Here is a 27,376-nt window from a genome sequence, read left to right as displayed (position 1 = left end):
CAAAATATTTTGCTTATAGTATTACATACTTGATTATGAAGACTTAGTCATTCTTATTGGACAGAATAATTAATTGGTCTAAAATTAGCGTGAGCCAGGTGTAGTGGTACACACTTGTAATATCAGTACTTGGGAGGCTGAGACAGGAAGAGCCTAGGTTTAAGGATAGCCTTAACAGGTAGTGAAACTCTCATAAAATAATAACATAAAATAAGGTAAAATGGCTGGTAGTGGAGCTTAGAGGTAAAATGTCCTTGGGATCAATCCTCAGTGCCACACAAAAAAGGGTGAAATTAAAGTTCCATAATGATTTTTCTTCTAAATTGATTACCTATTATGGTGAATGATTTGTGATTTAATATTGATTTTGGGGGATGAATTGGGATAAGAAAGTGTGTGTGGGGGGCTTACTTAATGTTTTGGCTTAATTATGCTTTATGATTTTCCAAGGTGGTAAAATTATAAGACTTTGACACTAAGTAGTAATTGAGGATATGACCTGTTCCTTCTGAAGTCTTAATTAACTTTAGTAAAAATAAAATGATGTTCAATAAGGTGACTGAAATATTATTTGGGAGGGTTGAAGAAACTTGTTTAGTTCTTTGTGTTGTGCAATCACAATTTTTTGCTCAAACTAAAGGTACGTGGCTCATATCTAGCTAATGCATCAATTAACAGAATTTGGAAATTTACTTCTGGCCCAGTGGAGGTTCTGAGGCAGAGTACAATGACTATTGCCATAAAATACCTAATGTGTACACTTACTCAGAATTTTTGGAATCTTCCTCATCCTTCATTCCTTTATAGTTTAGGGATGTGTGGCAGCAGACCTGATACAGGAAAGCTTTAGGGAGGTCAGTGACCCTGGAAGGCAAGATCACCTCGATTTCATGTCTCCTAGGGCAGCCTAGGCAGGTCTTCATACCAGGAACCCACCTGGGCTGCTCACTCCTCCTTCATACAATTGTTTCTATGCTCAGGGCCAGCCCTCTCCCTTCCCCAGCCCTGCTTCTTCCACTGCACCTGGAGCTTTGCATCAGCTAGTGTTTGAGAAGCTTCTGGCCATGCCTTGAGCATTCAGTTGGGTATGCTTAGTTAGCAGTGGTTTTCTCCCACATCACCAGGAGGATGACTTCCAGACCACACTTGTACACTCTGCAGATGAATGCATTTACCAGAACAGCATGGGGAAGTGGCTCGTCAGCTTCACCCTCACACCAGATTTCCTTTTTTGATCCCTGATGGGGCTAAAGGTGCTACGATTTCCCCCCTCTTCCAGGTTGCAGCTGTGATGTTCTCTTACACTCCTCTTCCTCCTTCACCACAGCCATGTTTTGCTTGTTCTTTTAGTCTTAAGTCCTTCTTTTTGCTCAGTTTTCATCACACAGATTCAGGCTCATACTTCCTGCCTGCACCTTTGTAAGAGCATTTCTTTGTTTTGTGTCTTCCTTGTAAAACTGAATTATCCATTTGTGCTATGCCTCTATCTTCTTAAGGGACTTCTAGGAAGGAGTCATTCCTGCTCAGAAATTTTCAGCCACACCTCATAGGCTGTTGACTCTGGCATGTGTTAAGTGGAAAAAGAACAAAGCAACTACACCAAGGTCATATATAAATATATACTTTGAAATCAAAGGGAGAGGGAATGCACTTAGCAGTAAGTTTATCTAGCAGAGCAATCTGATTATTTTGACCAGTTAGCTGTTTGATATCCCCATTAGAAGTTTCATTACCCAGATGAAAATGTTCAAAAATTGATTGTTATAATGCTTGCACGTATCTGTGAATATACTGAAACCCATCGAGCTGTATACATGGAATGTATAAGTTGTAGAGTATGTGAATTAAATCTCAGTAACACTATTTTAAAATTGCCCATACTTTATAAAATTTCTGTTTGCTCTTATAGTACAATGTAAATAACAACAGCTCAATCACCTCAGCAATAATGTGTTCTTAAGAAGACTACACCATCAGGGGAAATTTCTCTACTTCATTTAATATTCAGCTGGCTATTTAATTTAATATGTGGTGTATTCACAGGTATGGTGGCACATGTCTGTAATCCCACTACTTGGGAGACTGAGACAGGAGGATCACCTGTTTAAGACCAGCCTACGCAACTTAGACCTTGTTTCCAAATAAAAAATCAAATAGGGTGGGGAGTGTAGCTTGGAGCTAGAATGCCTCTGAATTCAGTACCCCCCCCCCAAAAAAAAAAATCAAAAAGAAAAAAAAAAGAAAAAGTTGATGGTGAGTAGCATTGGAAAAGCTGTATGTAGACAACAAGATGCAAGCCATTATTGTAGTGCCTGTATTAGGCTACAGCTTTTGATTTTTAGGCCCTTCGCCTCCTCTTTGTGTGTGTGTATATGCGCACATGTATGTGTCAGTAAGAGATTTTTACAAGTGCTAGAAAATAACTCCACTAAGCAGGACCTAGAGATTCACTGTTTTCTTTTTTAATATTTAAATATTGTACATTCAGTTAATATAGCTTCTATCAATTCCAGTATTGGTTCAAGTAAGTAAGCACAGTCTTTTTGAGGCACTACTTTCATGGCATGCTTTAATACTTTTCTGTGGTGAATCATTTTAGGGAAAATGTTGCATATAAAACAGTTTCTGTTCTTTTTTTATTTTTTCTTCTGAACCATATCTTTATTTGGTAAGTAATTTATTTTTGTTAAATAAATTTTCACTGAAATAAAACACATAGAAAAATACACAAGTAAAAGAATTCATATAATTGAGTATTTTGACAAAGTGAAACTATTTGTGTAATTCTTAATGAAATTAAGGAATAGAACATTATTAGCATATAAGAAATTTCTGCTTGTCCCACCTTGTCATCAATTTTCATTATTAAGAATATTTCATCACATTAATATATATCTATGTATATATATGTGTGTGTGTGTTAATTTATCCCTACTTTGAAGAGTAAGTTGTATCTGGCATTGGGCTACTATTTATCTTTTTTAATTTTTAATGTTTTTTTTTTTTTTTGGAGGTACTGGGGTTCCTGGAAGCCCTTCTACCTCTGGGCTACACTCCCAGACCTATTTTTACATTTTTATTTGGAAACAGGGTCTCCTAAGCCAGCGCGCGCGGCTGGCTTCGAACCTGCGTGATCCTCCTGTCTCTGTCTCCCAAGCGCGGGGATTATAAGCGTGCGCCACCACGCCCGGCCTTAATGTTTAATTTTTAATATTTTTATTGGTGCATTGTAATCATACATCACATTGGAATACAAGACTTGAGGATATACAAGCACACATCATCCAATTATCCCTCATCCAATCCCCATCCCATGCTTGATTGGTGATCATCTTTGATATATTTGTTTACATACCTCCTGAGTTTTAAAGAGGTTCCATCCTCCCCCATCCCATTCCCTCTGATTGGTCACCTTAATTGCTTCGCTATAGGGCCCTTTCTATAACTCAACCTTCTCCTGTTACCCCTTTCCTCCTAGTTTTTGCTAATTAGGGGAAGCATCTGGTTTTTATTTTCTGTGATATTTCTCTGTGCATGCCGTTGCAAGTTATGATCCCACTCTTGATGGCACCCGTAGTGGCCTGGCCACCCGGAGGACTCTGATCCCAACCTCGCTGGCCCTCACACCGGCCTAACCCCTCGGTTGGCTCCAATCCTGGCCTCAGAGGCCCCAGCACTGGCCTTGCCTCAAGGCAGGCTCCAATCCCAGCTTTGCTGACCCTGGCACCGGCCTAACCCCTCGGCAGGTTCCAATCCTGGCCTCGGAGGCCCCAGCACCAGCCTTGCCTCACAGCAGGCTCTGATCCCAGCCTCGCTGGACCTGGTACTAGCCTTACACCTCGGCGTGCTCCAATTCAGGCCACGGAAGCCCCAGTACCAGCCTTGCCTCGCAGCAGGCGACAATCCCAGCCTCACTGGCCCTGGCACCAGCCTAACCCCTCGGCAGGCTCTGATCCCGGCCTCGGAGGCCCCACCACCGGCCTTGCCTCACGGCAGGCTTCGATCCCGGCCTCACTGGTCCTGGCACCGGCCTAACCCCTTGGCAGACTGATCCCAGCCTCAGAGGATTCAGTAGCGGCCTTGCCTCATGGCAGGCTCCGATAACGGCCTTGCTGGCCCCGGCACCGGCCTTGCCTCACGGCAGGCGACAATCCCAGCCTCACTGGCTCCAGCACCGGCCTCACCCCTCGGCGGGCTTCGATGCCAGCCTCGGAGGCCCCAGCACCGGCCTTGCCTCATGGCAGGCTCTGATCCCGGCCTCACTGGCTCCAGCACCGGCCTAACCCCTCAGCATGCTCTGATCCAGGCCTCCGAGGCCCAAGCACTGGCCTTGCCTTGCAGCAGGCCCCGAATCTAACCTCGCTGGCTCTAGCACCGGCCTAACCCTTCGGCAGGCTCTAATTCCGGCCTCAGAGGCCTCAGTAGCGGCCTTGCCTCACGGCAGGCTCCAATCTTGGCCTCGCTAGCCCTGGCACCAGCCTTACCCCTTGGAAGCCTCTGATCCAGGCCTTGGAGGCCCCAGCACCATCCTTGCCTCACAGCAGGCTCTGATCCTGGCCTCGCTGGCCCCAGCACCAGCTTAACCCCTCGCAGGCTCCGGTCCCGGCCTCAGAGGTCTCAGTAGTGGCCTTGCCTCAAGGCAGGCTCCGATCCCGGCCTCGGAGGCCTCAGTAGTGGCCTTGCCTGACGGCAGGCTCCGATCTCGTCCTCGCTAGCCCCAGCACCGGCCTTACCCCTCGGCAGGCTCTGATCCAGGCCTTGGAAGCCCCAGCACTGGCCTTGCCTCATGGCAGGCTCCGATCCTGGGCTCACTGGCCCCGACACTGGCCTAACCCCTTGGCAGGCTCTGATCCCAGCCTCAGAGGCCTCAGTAGTGGCCTTGCCTCACTGCAGGCTCCAATGCTTGGCCACTGGCCCCAGCACCAGCCTAACCTCTCAGCAGGCTCCGATCCCGGCCTCGGCGGCCCCAGCACCGGCCTTGCCTCATGGCAGGCTTCGATCCTGGCCTCGCTGGCTCCGGCACTGAACTAACCCCTCGGCAGGTTCGATCCCGGCCTCGCTTGCCCCAGCAATGTCCTAACCCCTCAGCAGGCTCCGATCCTGGCCTTGGAGGCCTCAGTAGTGGCCTTGCCTCCCGGAAGGCTCCGATGCCAGCCACTGGCCCCGGCACAGGCCTAACTTCTGTTATTTTTTATTTATAACACTTTTACTTACATAGACTCAAATGTTATATTGGTTTATTATCAGGTCAGTTTATTAAAAAGTTACATCTGAGCCGGGCGCAGTGGCACACACTTGTATTCCCAGCATTTGGAGGCTGAGACAGGAGGACCCAGGTTTGCCGGCAGCCTCACCTACTACTTAGTGAGGCCCTTTGCAACTCAGTGAGACCCTGTTTCAAAATAAAGAATAAAAAAATAGGACTTGGGGTGTAGCTTTGAGGTAGAATGCCCCTGGGTTCCATCCCCAGTACTGCCCCCCCCAAAAAAAAAAGTCACATCTGGATATATGCTACCATAATTCGGACAGCATTGGTCTTAGAACAAGAGACGCTTAGATTAAATCAAGACAGTAACTGGAGCCACTTCTCCTTTATCAGTCAAATGGAGGAAGTCATTGTGTATACAAGTCTTACTGAACATTAGTGAAAATCACAAATGTATTTTCTTGACTATTACCTCCTTAATAAACAAATCCGGAGCTGGGTGTGGTGGCGCATGCTTGTAATCCCCGTGCTTGGGAGGCTGAGACAGGAGGATCACGCAGGTTTTAAGCCAGCCTCAGCTACTTAGTGAGGCTCTCAGCAACTTAGTGAGACCCTGTTTCCAAATAAAATATAAAATGGGTCTGGGAGTATAGCCCGGAGGTAGAAAGCCTCTGGGTTCTACCCCCAGTACCACCAAAAAAAAAAAAAAAAAAAAAAAGCAAATCTGGTCATAAGGCTGTCTTCTTTTCTCTTTTTCTATATGGCTATATATTCCTAGATGCCATCCTTCTGAGGAAAGAGTATTCTTTGCAAGAAGAAGGCATATTTCCTTGGGCAGTATACTTAACAGTAAGGATAATCCCAGCATTTGGAAGGCTGAGACAAAGGGGATTGCAGGTTAGAGGATAGTCTCAGCAACTTAGTGAGGCCCCCTGAAACTTATCCTCAGTAGTTGGAAGAGAGAAAGGTACTTCTTGAGGCAAAGGTAGACCACTGCTATTTCTGAAAAAAGTAATTGGGAAAAGGCTGGCTCTGCTCTCATTCTGTTGAATGTCTGTAACTGCCACTGGTTTGAATGCTGGAGAAACATATGGCCATCAAGCAAAATAAATTACAGGGCAGAATTTAAATTAGTGAAACAAACCGTTGGGCAACTTTTTTAACTGGCTGGAGAAATTTTCTTGACATCAATTGGTGGAGCCAGATGTTGCCTCTCACTTTGAATAGCACATGTGAATGCCCAAAGAAGCGTCATTGGATTGCTTTGGAGTTAATCAAATCTAAAACAACAGAGGCATTTATAAGTTCCCTGAGCATTGACTACTACAAAGGGACCACTTCTTTCCTGCAGTGGTAAACATTCTTCTTTAAAAAAAAAAGGCTGAATCTTAAAAAATTATTATTTTTATGCTTCTAGAGGAAGTGAGAACCCAAATGGTTTTCTAATGCATCTCTCCATAACATAGTTATTTGATCCTCCAAATGGTTATTTGATCCTCCAAATTAGCCATTTGGAAATGATTCATTTCAAGAGTCCTTGCTCTTAGTTATTAGCATTATTAGTGCTAATAATGAGACCTCCAGTAACTACTTTTGTTTTTGACCAACATTTCTCCCAAGAGAGGTTTTTAAAATGTGGATAATGCTTAGATTTAAGGTATAGATTTTTAACTAAAGCTAAGATGCTGTAGGAAAAAGTTGATTTCTAAAAGTTCCCATTAAATCAATAGCCGCTCTATGGGTTTCTGTTTAGTGTAACCTCTTGTTTTCCATAATGTGTTCTAATTTCTATATCCTTTCTTAATTTTATGCCTATCAGGCATACTTGCAACATACACAAATCCTTCTTGGTATTCTCATTGTCATTATTTAAAGTGATTGGGGCAAAATTTGCTAAAAAAAAAAGCATGCCATGTTCTGCAATCTGAAAATGGTATTTTGTGAGACATTCCAGATCATCGTTTCTGTTAATTGGGATAGTACTTGGCTCACTCCCTTTCTAGCATCTTAATTCCCCTACCTCAAAAGATAATTATTTTTACATGCCCAAAGTGAAGAGCCATATGAGTAAAAGAAAAAGAAAATCTTAACATATTAACCTCCAGATGAGACTACTGTGATTTCAGTCAATTCATTCAAATTAATATTTGAATATATGGTAAATAATTTGTAAAATATTTCTTGCTTCATGAGAAATATAATTAAATATTTTAAGGGCTGTACAACCACATACAGAAAAGAGGAATAGTCATAAAGTCTGAAAGCCAGAGAGAACCGGTGAGGTTATGAGGCCTGCTTGCTCACCTGTAGCCCTGGGAGACCAGGTGGTGCTGTGCAGGTCTTTGTCCCCAGTGGTGCAGTGCTGGGAGGGCCCTGACTCAAGCTGATGATCTTGTCATGCCACATACCTGAGGCCTGTGAAAGAAGGTGGACAGTGGCATTTCAGACCCATCTTGAGCATTTCCCTCCACTACGAGTTTAATTTGTTGCTCTCCTTTAGGAGGACCATGTGAGCATTCTATTCCGAGGAAGTATTTACAAGTATAATGAGGACTGCATGGTGCTTTTCCAATTTGCATCGCATCATTTCCCATCCACTGCAGTTTTACACTTTGCAGTTTATGTTTGTATGTGACCTGGAAATTTGGATTGTGTATGTTCATGTTTTTTATTATTGGGAAAAAAATCATTGTTAAAATCTGTGGGTGTATATTTACGCTGAAGGGTTGCCATTTCTTAAAATATTGTATTATGACTGGGTATTTTTATGATATCTTCATGTATGCCAAATACTGCTCAGTGAAGGTCCCAATTTTCTCTGAAGAAGTATGTATATAGAAGTGGTACACTTTTGTAAAATAAGTGTATATACACATGTGTGTGCACGTGTAACTTAAAGACACCCAAATTTAATATGTTTTATTTAGCTAAGCAGATTTATCTCATAGGAAGTAAAATACTGCCCCATCTTTGCAGTCTGCTCTGAGTCATCCATTGGTCTAAGGACGCATTCATGGACATGTCCTTGCCTTTGTTTAAAATGTAGGACACAAATTACATCTTTGGTGTCATGGGTATCCTCCACAGCAATGCAGCAAACCTCATGGGTGTACAAAAAGTCCTTTCAGTTGGAATAAACACACAATGTACTCTGACTCCCCAAGCCCTTTCCTCTTCGGACTTCTCTAAGAATATAGCTACCCAAGCCAGAAGTCTATGCGTTCTTCCTCTTTCATTTTCCCTCTTTGCCACTTACATCTTATATGTTTCTGATCTAAGCTGGGCCACTTGTTTGTCTTCTCTCAATGCTTGTCTCAGTTACCGGAGTCTTTTACTTGCAACACTCTACTATCTTGTCCTTATGGCCCATTATAACTGACCATCTCAGGTCTCTGGTTAAAAACTGTCTGGTATACTTAGAATGAAGTCCAAACTTGCTTCCCGAATTCTAGCACTCCATGTGACTTGGCCCCTGGGTCCGCAGCCAACACGACTATACTTTCTCCACCACCCACCATGCCTCCTCTGCCACGGTGTGTCTCTTGTACCTCTGTACCGACTAAACATTTTCACCTTGGCCTCCATGTTAGCTGGTCTGTGCTCTGCAATGCTCTTTCTTTCTTTCTTTCTTTCTTTCTTTCTTTCTTTCTTTCTTTCTTTTTTTTTCCTCTTTTGATTGGATCTTGGATCTTTAGCTGTTAGCTTCAGTGTAACCTTCCTGAAAATATTCCAGAATGTTCAAATTTTAGAAGCATTTTCTATAATAAGTCTTTAAAGCTTTTATAAATAAAAAATTTAGTATATGAGGATACAAGATCCAGAGCTCTGAACTGATAGGAGGCCTTGATAGTTTCTAGTTCATCTTCTTCCTAATTAGCTGTCAACCAGCAGAATCCTTTAAGAGTCACTTCTCTCCTTTGGAAAACCAGTGAGTTTAGGGTTTTTCAAAATGCATCCAGACAGAGAAGAGAGTGAACATGTGCTCCTGGGGAAAGGAGGAGATGGGTATGCCTAGCAGGCTGGTGCAAAGTACCAGTGCCTCATGTGTACTTCTCTTCTCCAAGTACTGTGTGTGCGTGCGTGTGTGGGGGCTGCTGGCTATTGAACCTAGAGTCATTCTATTTCCAAGCTGCATCCTCAGCCCTATTTTATTTTATTTGTTTTTAATTTGGAAACAGGGTCTAAGTTGCCGAGAGCTTCCACAAATTGTTGAGGCTGGCTTTATAACTGGGATCCTTCTGTCTTAGCCTCCCAAGTAGTGGGATTACAGGCATGGGCCACCATGCTTAGCTTCTCTAAACAATACTAATGTTAGTTTTAAAATTAAAAAATTATAATTTTTACACCATAAAATTCACTGTTTCAAAGTGTACAATTTTGTGGTTTTCAGTATATTCAGAAGGTTGTGCAACCAACTGCTGTTACTTTTTTTTTTTTTTTTTTTTGCGGGTCTGGGGGTGGAATCCAGGGGCATTCAACAGCCGAGCTACACCCGCTGTTCTTTTTTTATTCTTTATTTTGAAACAGGGTCTCATTGAGTTACGGAGGGCCTCACTAAATAGCTGAGGCTGCGAACTGCCATCCTCCGGGCTCAGCCTCCAGAATGCTGGGATTACAAGTGTGTGCCACCACGCCCGGTTGTGGTTACTTTTTAATACACAAATGTTCGCCATGGACACACTAAGAAAAAGCTCTTGCACCATTAAGTAACCTTGAAAGGACTATCAGGTGACTTTTCTAAGTATATAACCATTTTGAGAAATCCAAGGCTATCTTCCAAATACATTCAATAAGTAATTAAAATGTCAATGCATCTTGCCTGTCTTTCCCTTAAAAACAGCTTACCTGATTTAATAGGTATTAATAGTTCTAGTTACTACTGACTTCCCTGTCCATTGAGTTTCTTCTCATAGTTGGTGATACTAAGTTCAGTTAGTTCATTTCTCTGCTACACTCGTTGAACTAACGAGGACCTTCTGCCAGGTCACGCTGGGAATAAAAAGGTTAAGTGTACTCAACCCTTGCCTTCAAAGCATAATGTTTCAGAGCTGCTGAGTTTCAAATGCAGGTTGCCTAAATGAGTAAAATGTGCAGACAGCTGAAGCCATGGAAATAGATATAGCTCAGAATGTGCACAACACATGGGTTGTGTTTGACTCAGTGTTAAGTCACTTTTTATCTCAGTTTTATTAATTCTTTGCAGGTGTGGGTTAATGATGTGCTCATGGGTAGCAAATTTGTCCTTGGAATATCTAGTTCTACTTTATCCAAGTTTATGTGGAAGTAGCCCAAGTTCCACTTTGGTGGTGCTGAGATTCCATATATCAGCCTCTTGGGCTAAATATACGGACTTGAAGTACGGTTGCTTGAGTAATAGCTCCGTGAGACTTGGGTTTTGTTCTTATCCATTCTTATCTGGGTGCTGGCCAATAAAGAGAGCCGGGCAGGGCATTTGGCTGGAGCCTTCACATTCATTAAGGGTTTCAGATGTGGCCTCTGATGGTATGACAATATCTCCAAATACAGTCATGAAAGGCCCTGGCAGGTTGAAATGAATATATTCATTGTATAGCTTTAAATACCACAGTTTTTGTTACTCTATTTTGGCATTTCTTATTTTTCCTGGAAACCTCAAAAAGAAAAAAAAAAAGAAAAAGAAAAAATGGAAGTGGTGTGGGCCTCCCTCAGGCTGTGAGAGGCCCTGTGAAGGTTATTTTCTGCCTCTGTTAAGGATACAAAGCACAACCCAGGTGGCCCCTTGGAGTGCCTGGTAGCATCAGTGGCTGTTTTGCAGGGCTCTCAAATGAGTAGGGGCACCAAAATTGTTCTGAGCAGCTTTCTGCAGTACTCGCATATGTGGATTGTCCTTGGTAGCTCTTTTGAGTCTAAGTCAGTGTGAGAGAAGGAACTGAGTCTGATTGCTTTTAACAATAAATGCTAATTCCTTACCATTAAGAAGACAACCTATGGGGTTGGAGGTGTAGTTCATTGATAGAGAGCTCTTGCCTGAGAACCCAGCAAGGTCCTGGGTTCAATCCCCAGTACTCTGTAAAACAAAACAAAACAATAAGTATGACTGCATTTATTTCTGTTTTTATGGTACTCAGGATTGAACCCAGGGCCTCATGTCTATAATGCAACTTAAAATGTTTTTTACATTGTTTCAAATATTTTTTATACTAACCATGAGTAGATTATTTATTTATTTATTTATTGGTACTGGGATTGAACCAAGGAGTGTTCTACCTCTGAGGTAGAACCGGCACCCCAGGGCTGTAGTCAAATCCGGTTTATGATATTTTTTTTTTATTGTGGATAGGAGAAGTATATTGCCCTGGATTTGGGCAGCTGTGGGGCTGAAAGTCATGCCAGACTGGGGCTGCACCTCTGAAGACCACTTTGAGCCCTGGGGTGCTGGTGCTTCCCACATCATCTCGGCCGCGTTGCCTCACCTGTTCTGGACCTTTTGTTTTCTTTGGAATGAGGATAAAGACACCTATGTCACAGATTACTGAGAGGATAAAATGACTATGTTTCAAAGTGCTTGGCAAAGCTGATAGTGTTGAATGCAAATTTTCTTTCTATTTTGTTTATAAGAAAGGGGGCATTCAGGAGGTATAAGCCAGCGTATACCTTGTCTGTACTGGAGATTATTTTTCAAGTGTGTGTACGTTTTTGTATGCACAGGTGCATGTTCTCTGGCTGATAAGTACAGTGTTTATTAGCACTCTTGGGGAGCTAGCAGCCCTGGATTCCAGTTGGGCCTTTGTCATTTTTTTTCCTCTGGGCAACACCTGTTTCTTCATCTGAATAGGCCTCCATAATGATAAGAGTGAACTACTGGGTAGAATGCACTTTATAAATTAGAAGAGTACTATGTAATCAGATCTTTAGAGAAAGGACAGGAGTTAAGAGAGGGTACTCTCCACTTCCTTGCCCTCTCTGTTCGTTTATCTTATTATCTTTTGCTTTTCTGAAGTAGTCAGAGTTCTAGCAGTAAACATATAGCACATTCCAACTTGTTGACTGAGAAGTTAGAGACTTTTTACAAATTTGGGTACCAGGTATAGGTAGGGCTGACAAGAGCCAGGCAAAGATAGTGAGAAACCACTGGACCCCAGAGAAGGCAGCTGGCTGGAGGAGCCCACCCAACAGGGGCTGTGGCCTTCTAAAGGGCACATAGCACACATGTGGTCCTGCAGCAGGGAGGGAGCTGAGGGAATAGGGGTCCTCCCTCCTTCTCCTGTTCTCTGGCCTCCACCTCCCATCTGTTAGGGTAAAACCCCCAAGCAGAGGACAGAGGAGAAGAGAGCTCCTGATGAAACCCATACTGAGGCACTGGCCAAGATCAGGGGGAAAAGGGGGTCCTTGGGTTTGTTTCTAGCAATAGGAAATACCTTCCTTTAAAGTTGAGTTTTAAAAATTCATTCTTTTCCCCTCTTATTTCCTCCCAGTTCATTAATTGGTCACATATTCTGCCCATATTTGGAGTCTGCATTAGTGTGATGCTCAGTGTGTGGGCCATGTCCAGAGCCTTGGTAAATAAATCCAAAGGGATGTTAAGCATTGGCTGCTTGTGCCCAACGTGATTTAAATGAAACTGTAAGCCAATATAGTTTATTTTTCATCTGTGACACTCTTAGGTTTTTAACTTACTTTTTAATTTTCTATTGGTGCATTGTAGTCATACATCTTAATGGAATACAAAGATGGTAGAGGGTTACATGCATACATCACTCATTTTTAAATTTAGGGGTGAACACATAATTTCTCAAATGACCAGAGAAACAGGGCCCTCCTATCTGATTCTCTTCGCTTGCTTTTTTTATACCATTAATTCCACAAATTAAGATCTTTTTTGTTTTTTGTTATGGAAAAAATTTACAGATTCTGGTTGGTTAGGACCTCCCAAATTGGCTCCAGGATAGTGATAATAAACACCCAAGCAATTTTGGGGATTTGTTTTTCTTTACGGTCTTTTAATTGCTTAAAGAGACTGGTTTCTTTAAATTGCTAATTAATAATGAGAAATCATCTTTAGCTTTATTTCTACTGGAGATGCTACTTTTCACATGTCTTAATGTGTTTCTCCAATATGCATGGTTGAGATTATGAATACTCATTTTGAACTCTGTAGATTAATCCTATTTAAATGGGCAAAACCAGGCCTGGTAGCCAAGCCTTTAGTTCTAGCTGCTTGAGTTTCTCTAATTCAAGAGTTCCAGACCAGGATAAGCAACATAGCAAGAGTCTGTCTCAAGGGAAAAAAAAATTATATTTCAAGGAATTCCATATAATCTTATTAAAAGTTATAGGAAAGTGATAAAGGAGTCATCTGCTGGACACTGGGGCTAGAAATCTTATTGTCGAAATGTCCAAGGGTTCCATACTTACCAAGACATCTGCAGTCATTTAAGAGTGCTTCCATGAAAACTATAATACTTATTTAAATTTTTGCGATTGCTTATAAAGATAGTAATGAAATCCAGCCATTAGAAGAACAAAATGAAATTAGGACAGACGCTATAGTCCTAGCTTTGCGTTCCTTCTCTCTCCTTGCCCTTCCTTTTCAAACATTTCCCCCAATCTCATGGGGAGGAAAGGACATTGAGGACCCTGGTTACAAGGCCATTCTGTGTTTCATTCTATTCTCTTATTAATTAATTAATTAATTAATTTATTTATTTATTGGCGGTACTGGGGTTCCTGGAAATCCTTCTCCGGGCTACATACCCAGACCTAGTTTGTATTTTTATTTGGAAACAGGGCCTCTTAAGCCAGCAAGGCTGGCATCGAACCAGCGTGATCCTCCTGTCTCCACCTCCCAAGCATGGGGATTACAAGCATGCGCCACCACGCCCAGCTGTTCTCTCATATTTAATATTCAAATTAGAATTTAATTTTCTTTACATTGTTCTGGGAAGGCAAAGATGTTTATTGTTTTGGAGATCCCAAGGAAGCTTGAAAAAATGAAAGAGAAAATATATGAAAAAAATACCACTTTTAGATAATGAAACTTTTAGACTGAATTTTTAGCTTCATTGTAGAATAAATATGGTGAGATTCAGTGAAATCATTTCATCTTCTAACTGGAATCTGTTAGGGATTATTTTCAGGCTTATTATAGTGAAGAGGGAAAAAATGAGGTGGCACAGAAGAAAAAAATTCAACAACAAAATATTTATTACCAGTCGGCGGAGGGAAGAAAGCCACTGGGTCTTCCCTGATTTAGGTGGTTCTGTGGAGTGACTCATTCAGTCAGTCTCTTTGGAAATAAATATAATGGATGCTTTCTTGTCTAGAAAACGGTGGTGGTTCTTGTCTTTCCCAGGATATTATACTCTCCTTATACCCAATTTTAAAATTAGAGAAAATGTCTAGAAATGTTCGGGTCCCTGTCTCTTATCTCTCTCTGAATAGCATTTGTATAAATGGATTGTAATTTCCAGATCCAAATCCTGACTAAACAACACAGAGAATCCTGGAAGCATTTCAAATATTCTCCAGGGAAGAGAGCTTTATCAAGTTTGTATTATGTTCAAAAGATGCTGTTGTCATTGTTTCTACGAGATACATGGTTACAAATCACTCTCAAAATTCCACGCCTGGTGGCTTCCAAATATGTGATAATTTTTTTAAAATGCCATTTGCCTTTGAAATGGACTCTTGTTTTGTCTAATTTTGCTGAGTGTTTGCTTTGGTGGAATACCCACTTGTAGCGATGCCCCTCTCAGAGATGAGAGGATGTGAGGTGGGGATGTGATGTCACAGCTCAGCCCCTGTGTCTAGTTCAATTATTGGGAGACTGAGAAGATGTCACAGTCTAACGTATACTGTTGTCTGTCATTTCAGGGACAGGAGAGAGTGGCAAGAGTACGTTCATCAAACAGATGAGAATCATCCATGGGTCAGGATACTCGGATGAAGACAAGAGGGGCTTCACCAAGCTGGTGTACCAGAACATCTTCACAGCCATGCAGGCCATGATTCGAGCTATGGACACACTCAAGATCCCATACAAGTATGAGCACAATAAGGTAGGTGAGGCTTCTCACTGGAGCAGCTGGCAAAGTGGTCCACAGAAATGCAGTCATATGAATGATCTCTTGATGTGTCTGGAGTACACAGTGAGGTTTTTCTTTTTTGAGGGGGCGGTGTCTGGGGATGGAACCCAGAGGCACTTGACTCCGAGCTACACCCCCTGCCCAATTTTTTTATTCTTTATTTTGAAACAGGGTCTCACTGAGTTGCGAAGGGCCTCACTAAGTAGCTGAGGCTGTCCACGAACTGCAGTCTTCCTCTCTCAGCCTCCCAAATGCTGGGATTACAAAGCATACACCACTGCGCCAGCTTACAGTGGGTTTTTGAAACATAAATTTTCCATTTCATCCAGTTGGGACATTCGGTGAGCCATAAGTGATGTTTGTTTATTAGTGTCCTTTGCTTAGAAGTTTATTTTTATTAGTGCATTGTAATTATATATAATAGTGGAATTTATAGCGATACATTCATATATACATCTAGCATTTTTTTGTCTCTTCTTAAACCTTTAAACAACTGGAATTGTGTTATAGTGATACTGGTGAAAGACATACTTAAGTGTTTGATAATAAATATGTAGAGGATTAAAATTTAGGGGAGCACTTTGCATCAAGGAGATAGTTTTAAAGAGCCAAACAAGGTGGCCAAAGTGAGGGAGTTGGAAGAGGTGGCGGCCTTGCTTCAACCCCCACTCTTTGTACTTCCTTGAAAAAGGAACGAAATTGGCTTGAGACCATTTTGTCTGGTTTAATTTTGAATTTCGTGACTTCCTTTCAGTAGTGCCGCAGGCTTCACTTTATTTCAAAATAGGCCCATCTGTCACTTCCGATAACCTTTCCAACATGTTTCCCTACAATTGTGTATAAGTAATGGAAACTTATAAAATGACTTAGGAAGGATTAGGAGAAAATAATGCAAATGTTCAGCCTTTTAGAAACAAGTAATCTTTTCTAATATCCAGCATTATTGTTTTGTTTAAATAGAAAAGTCCTCCCCCCCTTCCCAAATTAAATACTAATTGCTCACCCCGTACATATTGTAGAGACGAGCTCTGCAGTAAGGTGGGTGCATCTGCAGGTGTGTCTGTGCTTGAGTTTATGCTGCAGTGGCTCTGTAGAAAGCCCATAGGCAGAGAGGCTGGAGCTATGCTCATGGTATGGCAGCCTGCACAGGGGCCTCGGCCTGAGGGAAGGGTAATAGTCTATTAGGAGTTTGTGGAAATGTTTTTATAGTCTGCTTTCTTCCCTTCCCATTGATCATTCCCCTGTGTACATCTTCCTTGTGTGCAGTCTTTGTTCCTTAGGGCTTTTAGGTGCTGATCTCATAGTAATCCTCACCATTTGTTGATGAAACACTGCATTTGTACCTATAATTAATTACTTTAGATCCATCAGTGAGAACTTTCATTCTCTCAGTACTCTTGATAAAAGAGGTTTTCATTCACCATGACCAGTAGGTAATAGCAAAAAGTTGATGTGGTCAGTGTGACTTAAAAATTGAGATTTAACTCACAAAAATAAATTTGTGGATAAAATAAGGAATTCTCTATACCTTTATTCTCTTCTACTATCCAAAGGATTCTAAATATATCAAATTATCTTAAAATAAGGCATATTTTTCTTTTTTCTTGGTTGGTTTCTTCAATTTCACTGGTACTTTCTTATACTGTCACACTTGGTTTTCCAAAGGCAATAGAGTCTCCATCAGTAACAAAGAGACCTTCTGCAAGGAAATCTCCCTGCTTCCATTCTCAAGAGTTAAAAGAGCTGGGAAAGATTCACGACCCAGAAGTATGATACCTGAACCATAGCAAGTCTTAGGAAATCTCAATGTAGAGTTTTTAAAATAGGTGACATACTTGTTTCCTTGTTATTGAGAGAAAATTTTGTTGAAGGAAGATTTATTTTCTTTAGATACTACTCACTTTCCCAATCAATAATCAATTGATAGTATAATGAATTTCTGGCTGAGTTACCATGTGTGTTATATATATTATTTTTTACACATGCACACAGAAACACTTGTCACTTTACATGTAATAATTGAAATATGCCACCTAAATTTTACAAAAATTCTTCTTAGATGCTTCAAAAGAATCTTTCAGGATCTTTTTCTGATGTTATATTTTATAGAAAGATCATTTGTTATAGTCATATAGATATAGAAGAAAGGGTAGAATTTATGCCTTGTTCACATAACATATAGAGGAATATTTCACATTTTGTATTTTCTGAGCGCTTCATGTAAATAGATTTTACATGCACCCACTGGAGCCTTAAATGTATTTTACTTGCACCCACTGGAGCCTTAAATGTATCTTGGGATTTGACCAAGTGGCAAAAACTTAATCCCTTTTATCAAAAGTCAAATACTATTTGGTTAAAAATTGACACCATAAAAGTTGTAATAATATCAATTTTTTCAGATAAAAATTATGCTATGAAATCTTCCCATGTCTCTTGGCCAGTGAATAGAGTACCTAATATTGTGACATCGGTATGTGAGGACCTTCAAATTCCTCATTTGTATAATCTCCTTTAATTTACAATATAAAGTATTTTTATATTTGTTTCAGTTGTTTTCTAAATCATATACATATCATTCATTGGCTTGCAGACTCTGCCCACTGCTTGCTTTTGTTAAAGCTGATTAAGTAAATAATGTCTTCTCCTTCCTGTTCAGCTCAGCTGCCACTTCCTCCAAGAGTTCCTTCTCTACCCTCTCCCACGCCATAGTGCTAAGGAATCCCACTCCCTATTAGCATGGGGGAATATTTATATGAATTGTCTAGCTTTTGTTCAACATCTTGATCCAACCAAGATGTTAATCTTACTTTCCGGACTGGATTCTTAGCTCCTTGAAAGTAAATCTCACATAAGTTCCATCTTTGTATTATTCCTTATGTCTGACATCGTGTCTTACGCATAGTGGGGCTCAAAAAATAGTCACTTTATGAACAGGTAAGTCATTTGTAAGTTTAAAACAACTGAAAATCTTTGATGACCCTAAAGTTGTTTAAATGATTATTCAAATGAATAGTTGAAGTCTGTGCATAGCAGAATAAATGCTGCATGTTGTCACGGATGCAGAGGCTTAATTAGACCTAAGCAGATATTTGTAATCCAGAAATGGGAAAGCATATACACGAAGGAGGAGCACGTTGGGAAGAAGGCTGATTGGAATAAATGTTCAGAGAAGAGAATGTGCATGTTATATAGAAATTGGCCAATTTAGCTTGAGCAGAATTCTTAGAGAACTAGAAAATGGCTTAGGCTGTGTTTATGAAATATTTTTAATCTAGACCAAATTTGAATTTTTATTTTCTGGTGTTTATGATTTTAATATTTGATGAAAATATTTTATATTTTGTTTAGCATTTTCTACAGAAATTTCTGGTTAAAGATATATGCTCTATATTTTAGAAATAGTCTAAAGATTGTGGTATGAATTTGATTTATAATTACTGGAAGCAGTACATTCTGATTTATATGTTGAGACATGAAAGATATACGTAACCAGGAACAATTGTTTTGTTAAAAAAAAATAAAAGAAAACCTTCTGACCTTCTGTAGAGCTGGTGTGGCAGTGCATGCCTTTAATCCCAGTACTTGGGAGGCTGAGACCAGAGGATCACAAGTTGGAGGCCAGCCCGAGCAATTTAGTGAGATCATCCTGTTTCAAATTATTAAAAAAGGGCTGGGGTTACAACTCAGTGGTATAGCAACTTTGGGTTTAATGTGGGGCAACACACACCACCACCACCACCAACAACAACAACTTTTTTGCACCTGCCATCGTGTTGGCCAAAACCTGTTGGTTGGTAGGAACATAAACACAAAACACATTTCCATTGTTGCCCAACATATCTTCAAACTTACTTTTTTTTTTTTTTTTTACAAAGCAAAGGATAGTTTACAAATTATACATGCTGTTTGATTCTGGAAAATTGTCCAGTTTTGTTTGTGAAATTGTAGCTTTAGGAATTCCACACCAGAATGTTGGGATTTCCTTTGTTCTCACTTACACATTTGCTTAAGTTGCTTAGGTTTTTTAAGCCTTACTGATGACCTGACAGGAAGGGGCCATGGACAGGGGGAGTCCAGGCCACAGGCTATGGACCAAAAGTTCTCTCATTATCTGCTATTTTGTAAACCTTACCTGCTTCTAGGGAGTGCAGACTCAGACAGGAGCTTCTAATAAATTGCATTAATTTGCAAACATGTACCAAAATCAAGATGAATTCTTTCCAAGTATGTATCCATTATCCTACTTTTGGACTTTCTTTGCCAAACAAGTAAGGCTTATAGGTGAGCTGCTTGGAGTCAGCTGAAGTGAGAGAACACTTATATTCTAGGGCTTTTGAATATATTGTAAGCTAGGGTTTGTTTATTTATTTCCAAATATTAGTTTGCTTTTTTCCTGACACAACCTTTGATAAAAGGGATTAAGTTTTTGCCACTTGGTCAAATCCCAAAATACATTTAAGGCTCCAGTGGGTGCAAGGCATTTGATCATGAGATTACTCTGTCATTTCTTACTTTCCAAAAGGATGAATTTTCATCACTTTTACTTTGTGGCTTCCTATCTTACACAGGCATCCTCCTCTGATTTTTCTTTGCCTTGGCACTGAATTCAACCCTTAATAAAAAGATATCGAGTGTCGTGATATTAATATGACCAGGCAACTGTCTTGAGTTAGAGCTTGGTCAAGCTTACAGGGTTTTGAACCCTGACTCTTACATATGTATTGTCTGTACCTGACAGTGGGTGTCCTCCCTGCATCACCATTTCTAGTTATTTCATATGTGCCTGCCTTGTTTTCACAATCAGATTGCAAATTACCTCACAGTAAGCAAGAGATCTTATAATTGGCTCCCCCAAACATGACAGGAGCATCATAGACCTTTTGCTCATCTATAGTTTACTCCTGATAGCAGATCCTGGTACAATTGTGAAATAACTTGTGATTTCTGTCACTGTGAAATGAGTGTTCTGAGGGCAGTGCCAAAGTGTCAGTAGTCTTTGCCCCCTTGACCTTTCCCCAGAAGAGGAAACAATCAGAGTCAGTGCTTCTTCATGCATGATCTTAAGACAGCTATCCAGGAGAGTTCAGCGTCCAGTTAATACCGAGCAGCTTCATCTCTCCTTTTATTTTGCAAGTTGAGCATTCTTAACCTGAAAATCCAAAATCTGGAACTTTTTGGACACTGACATGACAATGCATGTGGAAAATTCTGCACTGTGAAACTTTGTTTTATGAAAAAAATTACTAGAGATATTGTATGAAATTATATGCCCCATATATATGTGGTATATATGAACCATAAATAAATTCTGTGTTCAAACTTGGGTCCCTTCCCTAAGATGCTTCTTTAGTATATGAAATATTCCAAAATCCAAAAGAATCTGAAATCTAAAACAGTTCCAATCCCGATCCTTTCAGATAAGGGATGCACAACCAGTAAGTAGCTTCTACTTTTGGACCCTGCCATCCGATGGCCAGGGCTCTGCAACATCGGGCTACAGCTGCCTTTGACTAACCCTCTAGGAGTTTTGAGGATTGACTCCTGCATCTCCTCCTCCTTGGGTTAGAGGGGCAACAGTATACCTTGTCCTCTCCAAACAGCTCTAGGAGAGGACTTGTCACAGAAGAGACCTTGCTAAACATGTCTTCCCAAATTTTCTCTACTTCCTGAATAAAATCTCAGATTCTAGAACTGTTTTTATTACTCACCCCCCAAAGCAGCCAAGATTCTCAAGATATGAACTTATATTCCTGTTTTTGTTCAATTAAATAAGACATTACTACTTTTTTCAGCATGAGAATTTTCTTTGTTTACACAAAGCCAGGAGGCTAATTTCATTTTAATATTTTCTACTTGTCTAATAAGCACACAGTAAGGGCAGAATAAATATGTATTTTTAGTCAGGCATGACGACACACATCTGTAATCCCAGACTTGGGGTTGAGATAGGAGGATCTCAGGTTTGAAGCTAGCCTCAGCAACATAGCAAGACCCTCAGTGTTTTTGTGAGATTCTGTTACAAAATAAAAAGTAAATAAATATAAAGGGCTGGGGGTGTAACTTGGAGATAGACTGCTCCTGGGTTCAATCCCTTGTACCATTAGGGGTGTGCGTGGGTGCGTGCGTGCGTGCGTGCGCGTGTGTGTGTTCATCTGAAGGAGTCAGTAAGGGTTCTTCAATTCATATGCTACAGAAGCCAACACTGCCCAACTTAAGCAGAAACATAGCTTATGGAAATATGAATTCATGGGGATGTCTGAGAAGCTGAAAGACTGGCTTTTTTAAGCCAGGGCCTGGGATGCTTATCTGTGAGATCATTTGAACTCTCGCCAATTTCAATTTTCTGTCACTTAGGACTCAATTCCTGGGCAGGGTGCTTGCATGGTCTGGATAGGTTTCTCTGCTAGCTCTTAGGACAGGGGAAGGTTGAGTAGTGTGGTGGACATAGTCCTTGGGAGAAGTTCCGGTACAGTGAGTGGAAGAAGGGAAAGGAGGTGGGTATTAATCACAGATCTCTACTGCAAAAACAGTCAATGTATAACCTAAAATGATACATGAATTCTCTATAAAAGCAAGCTTTTTAGTTTTGTTTAGCATTTGCTAAGCTTGTCCTAAAATGTGGTTTCTTAATCTGGAGTTGGGGTTAGTACTTTTAGTATCAGTTATACATGAAGTAGATAGCTGAGTTTGAGCCCAAGTATTGAATTTTGAGCAACCTTGGACTTTTCACATTTCTTCTTTAAGCCTCAGTTTCTTTACTCTCTCAGCCTGAATGTCCTAATTTATAAAGATTATAAATGAAAATTATTTTAAGTGTAAAATAATAGTGTATTTTAAGTGTAAAATATTATACATGCAAATGTCTTATAAATGAGTTTTGGAAGTTAGCTGGGTGTAGTGTTGCACACTTGTAATCTCAGTACCTGGGAGGATGAGACAAGGGGATCAAAGATTTTCAGCCAGCCTCAGTAACCAAGTGACTTAGTGAGGCCCGCAACTTAGTGAGACCCTGTTTCAGAATAAAAAATAAAATAGGGCTGGGGGTATAGCTCAAAGGTAGAATGCCCCCTGGGTTAAATTCCCCATACCACATTTAAAAAAAAAAAAAGTACCCTAAAAAAAAAGTTTGGAAGTTACAAGAAGATGAATTGTCCTCATGGAATGGATACGCACATCATTAAGTATAAAATAAAAAGGTATCCAAGGAAGACTCCTCAGGACGATAGTCATTCAAATGGGATACTAAGGGAGGTAGAGGAATCTCCTTATCTGGTTGTGTTAAAAAATAGAACATATTTTTTTTTTTTTTGCCGGGCATGGTGGCGCACGCTTATAGTCCCTGTGCTTGTGAGGTAGAGACAGGAGGATTGCGCAGGTTCGAAGCCAGCCGCGCTGGCGTAAGAGACCCTGTTTCAAAAATACAAAATAGGTCTGGGAGTGTAGCCTGGAGGTAGAAGGTCTTCCAGGAACCCAGTACCACCAAAAAAAATAAAAATTAAAAAAAAAGAACATTTTTATCATGTGAAATTCTTTAAAGCAATTTTGCTAAAATAAAGCAGAGGGTGGACTAGACAATCCTTGACACCCTTTCTGACACTATATTTCTTCATGTGGACCCTTTAGTTACAAAATTCTAACAGAGCAATGAAGCTGTGGTTAAAACTATTGTTATAGTTTTTCTCAATTTATTTATTTATTTATTTTTTTGGTGGTACTGGGGATGGAACCCAGAGGCTTTCTACCTCCGGGCTATACTCCCAGACCTTTTTAAAAATATTTTATTTGGGCCGGGCGTGGTGGCGCACGCTTGTAATCCCCGCGCTTGGGAGGCGGAGACAGGAGGATCGCGCAGGTTCGAAGCCAGCCGCGCTGGCGTAAGAGACCCTGTTTCAAAAATATAAAATAGGTCTGGGAGCGTAGCCCGGAGGTAGAAGGGCTTCCAGGAACCCCAGTACCACCAAAAAAAAAAAAAAAAAATTTTTATATATATATATATATATATATATATATATATAAAATTTTTTTTTTTTTTTTTTTTGGGAAACAGGGTCTCACTGAGTTGCTGAAAGCCTCAGTAAGTAGCTGAGGCTGGCATCGAACCCGTGCGATCCTCCTGTCTCAGCCTCCCAAGAGCGGAGATTACAAGTGTGCGCCACCACGCCCAGCTCTCCTGTTATAGTTTTTAATCCTTGCTAGAAATTTTTGTTCATTCAAAGGAACCAAAGCAAACCAAAAATGGTAAATAACATTTCTTTCCACATTGGTCTCTAGTGCAGAGGAGGAACTTTGTCTCTTTGCTTCTAAATCTCATAAGATATTAAAATGCTGGTATTGGTGCTAGGGTAGAGTATTTTTAGTGTTCAGAGTTCAATATAAAATGCAGCCTTTGTGGAGGGTGTTGGTCAGTGATTTCGGTTGCATTGCTGACTACTGAGTATCATAGATAGCCTGCTACTTGCACTTTTACCGATCTTTGAGAGTTTTCTGTTTTTTTTTTTTTTGTTGTTGTTGTTAAATAGATAATTTATATAGAGCAACTGAGGGACTTTTCTTGGCCAATTTAACATATCAGCGATCATTTTCTGAGGTTGGTTGACCACTTTACTCTCTCTTTTTTTGTGTGTGTGTGTGTCTGGGGATGGAACCCAGGGGCATTCGACCTCCGGGCTACACCCCCTGCCCTGTTTTTTATTCTTTATTTTTAAACAGGCTCTCACTAAGTTCTGGAGGGCTGCACTAAGTAGCTGAGGCTGTCCGTTAACCACCATCCTCCGGTCTCAGCCTCCTGAATGCTGGGATTACAAGCGTGTGCCACCATGCCTGGTTTACTTTACTGTCTCTTTACTGACTCTAGCTAGGAGTTAAGTTGCCACTGAGTCTTTAGTAACTAATCAGCTTTTAAAAATTGCTACTGTTTCTTTTTTTAATATCTTGCAAATATATCCTAGCCACATTTTCTTCTTCTCATGCTACGCTTGTTCCATAGCACTTCTTTATTCATTTTATTCATGACAGCCACATAAAAATAGAAGATGAATATGAGAATTTTTTTATTTCCCTTTCTTGGCTAAAATTAATCTGTAATCCCAAGGAATGCCACAGCACTTATCTAGGATGAGTATCTGAGTTCATTTTCATGAGTGGAAGACTCAAAGACCAGCAGCAGACTGAGGCTTGCCCCCCCTTTGTAATTATTATTGAGGTACAACTTACATCCAGAAAAGTATACAGTCCTGGGTATTCTTCCATTGTGAACACTTTGCATCTGTATCTGATCTGGATCAGTAGGACTAGAGCTTCCAAAGTTCTTCATGCTCCATTTTAACCAATATTTCAAGCTCCAAAGGTGATCGCTGTCTTGGCTTCTAATAACATTTAATTTTGCTAGTGGTTAAGCTTGGCATAAATGGAAGTATACAGAAGTTACTCCTTTGTATTAGGTTTATTTCTATCAATATTATGTTTGTGGAATCCACTCACGCTGCTACTTATAAATCACATATTCTCATCCCTGTTAGTAATGTCTGATAGAACTTTTTCTGGTGATGAAAAAATACTTTCTATCTGTCCTGTTCTTTGCAGTAGTCAGTAATCATATGCACCTATTGAATTCATCCAATGTTGGTAGTGTGACTAACTGAATTTTTACTTTGTATTTAATCTTAATAATATACATTTAAATTCACAGGTGACTAACAGCTACTGTATTTGATAGCACAGTTGTATAACATTCCATTTAATGAATATGCTACATTTTATATATGCTATTATTTATAAATTAAATTAATGGGTGTTTTTGGTGATTACAAATAACAAACAATTTTGTATTTGTCTTTTGGTGAAGAGAAGCATGTATTTTTGTAGAGTATAAATCTAAAACGTGAAATTGGTAAGTCAGAAGGTATGTACATGGTCATTTTGGGTATAAGATATTGCCAAAGAGTTTTTTAGAATGTACTAAATTACAGTTCCTCTGTCTATGAGAGTTTTGTTGCTCCTCATCCTTGACAACACTGGGAATGAATAAGCGGTTTATTTCAGCTATTCTGGTGACTGATAGTGCTGACAGTATTGGTTATTTTACCTTTTTATTCTTTTTGCTCTGGTGTTGTCTGATTTCTTACTGTTTTGCATTTCTTTTTTTTTCTTCTCTGTACTGAGGGTGGAACCCAGAGCATTCTACCTCCAAGCTACACCTTCAACCCTAGTTTTTATTTTTTATTTGGAAACAGGGTCTTACTGAGTTGCAGAGGGCCTCACTAAGTAGTAGCTGAGGCTGTCTCAGACCATGATCCTCCTATCTCAGCCTGCCAAGTGCTGGGGTTACAATCTTGAACCACCACACCTGGCTTAGTTTGCATTTCTTTATACATTAAGGATACAAGTCTCTGTTGAGTAAATGTATTTCAAATACCTTTTCCACTTTGTGGTTTATTTTATTTTTATTTTTGTGTTTCTGAGGTTTTAACCCAGAGACATTCTACCTTTGAGCTGTACCCCCAGTCCTTTTATTTATTTATTTTTTTCTTTGCTTATTTTGTTTTGAAACAGGGTCTCACTAGGTTGTTGAGAGTATCACTATGTTGCTAAGGCTGTCCTCAGACCTGTGATCCTTCTATCTCAGCCTCTCAAGTACTGGTATTATAAGAGTGCACCACCACATCTAGTTTACAATTTTCTTTTTTTTTTTTCTTTCCTTTTTTTTTTTTTTTTTTTTGGTGGTACTGGGGTTCCTGGAAGCCCTTCTACGTTCAAGCTACACTCCCAGGTCTATTTTATGCTTTTTATTTGGATACAGGGTCTCTTAAGCCAGCACAGCTGGCTTAGAACCTGCACGATTCTCCTGTCTCCGCCTTCCAAGCGCGGGGATTGCAAGTGTGTGCCACCACGTCCAGCATATATTTTTCTTTCTTGATATTGATCCTGCAGGGAGATAAGTCAAGTTCCCCTACTTGTGCCACTCATAACTTTTTTTTGACTTTTATTTTCTTAGTGAACCTTCTAGTGAAAGAAAATTATTAATACAGTCTACTTTATCATTTTCTATCTCTTCTAATTAGTGCTTTTTGTACCTTTTAAAATCCACTTTGCCTACTTTAATGTTATATAAATGGTATTTTGTTTTTTCTCCCCTAAATCTTTTATTTGCTTTTTACATTTATATCTAAACTCTATTTTGGCTGGATTGTAGAATATGGTGTGAAATAGAAATCAGATTTTTATCTTTTATATTGGTATCTAAATATTGGGATGTTAACCCAACTCAGTTATTAAAATGGCCACTCTTTACCTAGGGCAATGTAGCACCAGCTTTTTGACAAATGTGTGAGTTTGTTTCTGGACTTGTTATTCTGATTCATTGGCCTGTTTCATGTATCTTTGCATCAGTAGTAGACTCTTAGTGACTAAGCTTTGAGATGAGTTTTATGCTGGGCAGTATATAATCCTGCTTTGCATTTCTTTAAGACTGCACATGAACTAACTTTATTCTCTGTTTTTACAGTTACTTTTAAGGGAGACCATTTAAAAAAAAAATCTAGTGGGTATATTTTCTGTAGTAAACACAAGCAAGCATTTACTCATTCTCTGTAACACAAACTTTTTATTTGAGGCCTCAAATTATTATCTTATTCAGCATGTCAGCTACATAACTCAGTATAAAGACATATTTTTTCTAGATTAATAACATAGCTTCTCCCCAGCCCTGGTACTAGGGATTGTATCCCAGACGTGCTTTATTGTTGAGTTACATCCCTAGCCATTTTTTTTATTATATTTTGAGACAGAGGCTCGCCAAATCACCCAGGCTGGCCTGATCTTGCCCTCCTTCTGCCTGGGCCTCCTGAATAGTTGGGGTTACAGGTGTGAGCACTGTGCCTGGTATAACATGACATTTTTAAGCAATCAGTTACAACATGTGTGAAAGATGATGGAGCTGTTGTGTGGCTTCATTATTCAGTGGGAGCCTGTCACTTTTTACACTCAGGTTTTGTGTCACAAGCATTGGCTCTAGACTCTAGAATGTAGTGGGGATCTACCAGCTTCCTCTTCTACCAGTCCCCTTTGTGCCAGCATGGCTCTGCACCATCTTGGTGCCAGAGTT

General features: G+C 40.2%; 1 protein-coding gene across 1 annotated transcript in view; it reads left to right on the top strand.

Moving 5' to 3' along the window:
* The window catches only part of LOC308272353 (guanine nucleotide-binding protein G(q) subunit alpha), a gene marked incomplete at both ends in the record, with an annotated part of 330,721 nt that overhangs the window by 98,387 nt on the left and 204,958 nt on the right, over nt 1–27,376 (top strand). Inside the window, one exon of the mRNA XM_080709121.1 lies at nt 15,059–15,243. Coding sequence (XP_080565247.1) covers nt 15,059–15,243 — 185 coding nt within the window. The remainder of the gene's footprint in view (nt 1–15,058; nt 15,244–27,376) is intronic.

The sequence above is a fragment of the Muscardinus avellanarius genome (assembly GCF_963383645.1).
Source record: "Muscardinus avellanarius genome assembly, chromosome: 13".
NCBI lineage: Eukaryota > Metazoa > Chordata > Mammalia > Rodentia > Gliridae > Muscardinus > Muscardinus avellanarius.
This window is presented reverse-complemented; position numbering and strand designations above follow the sequence as displayed.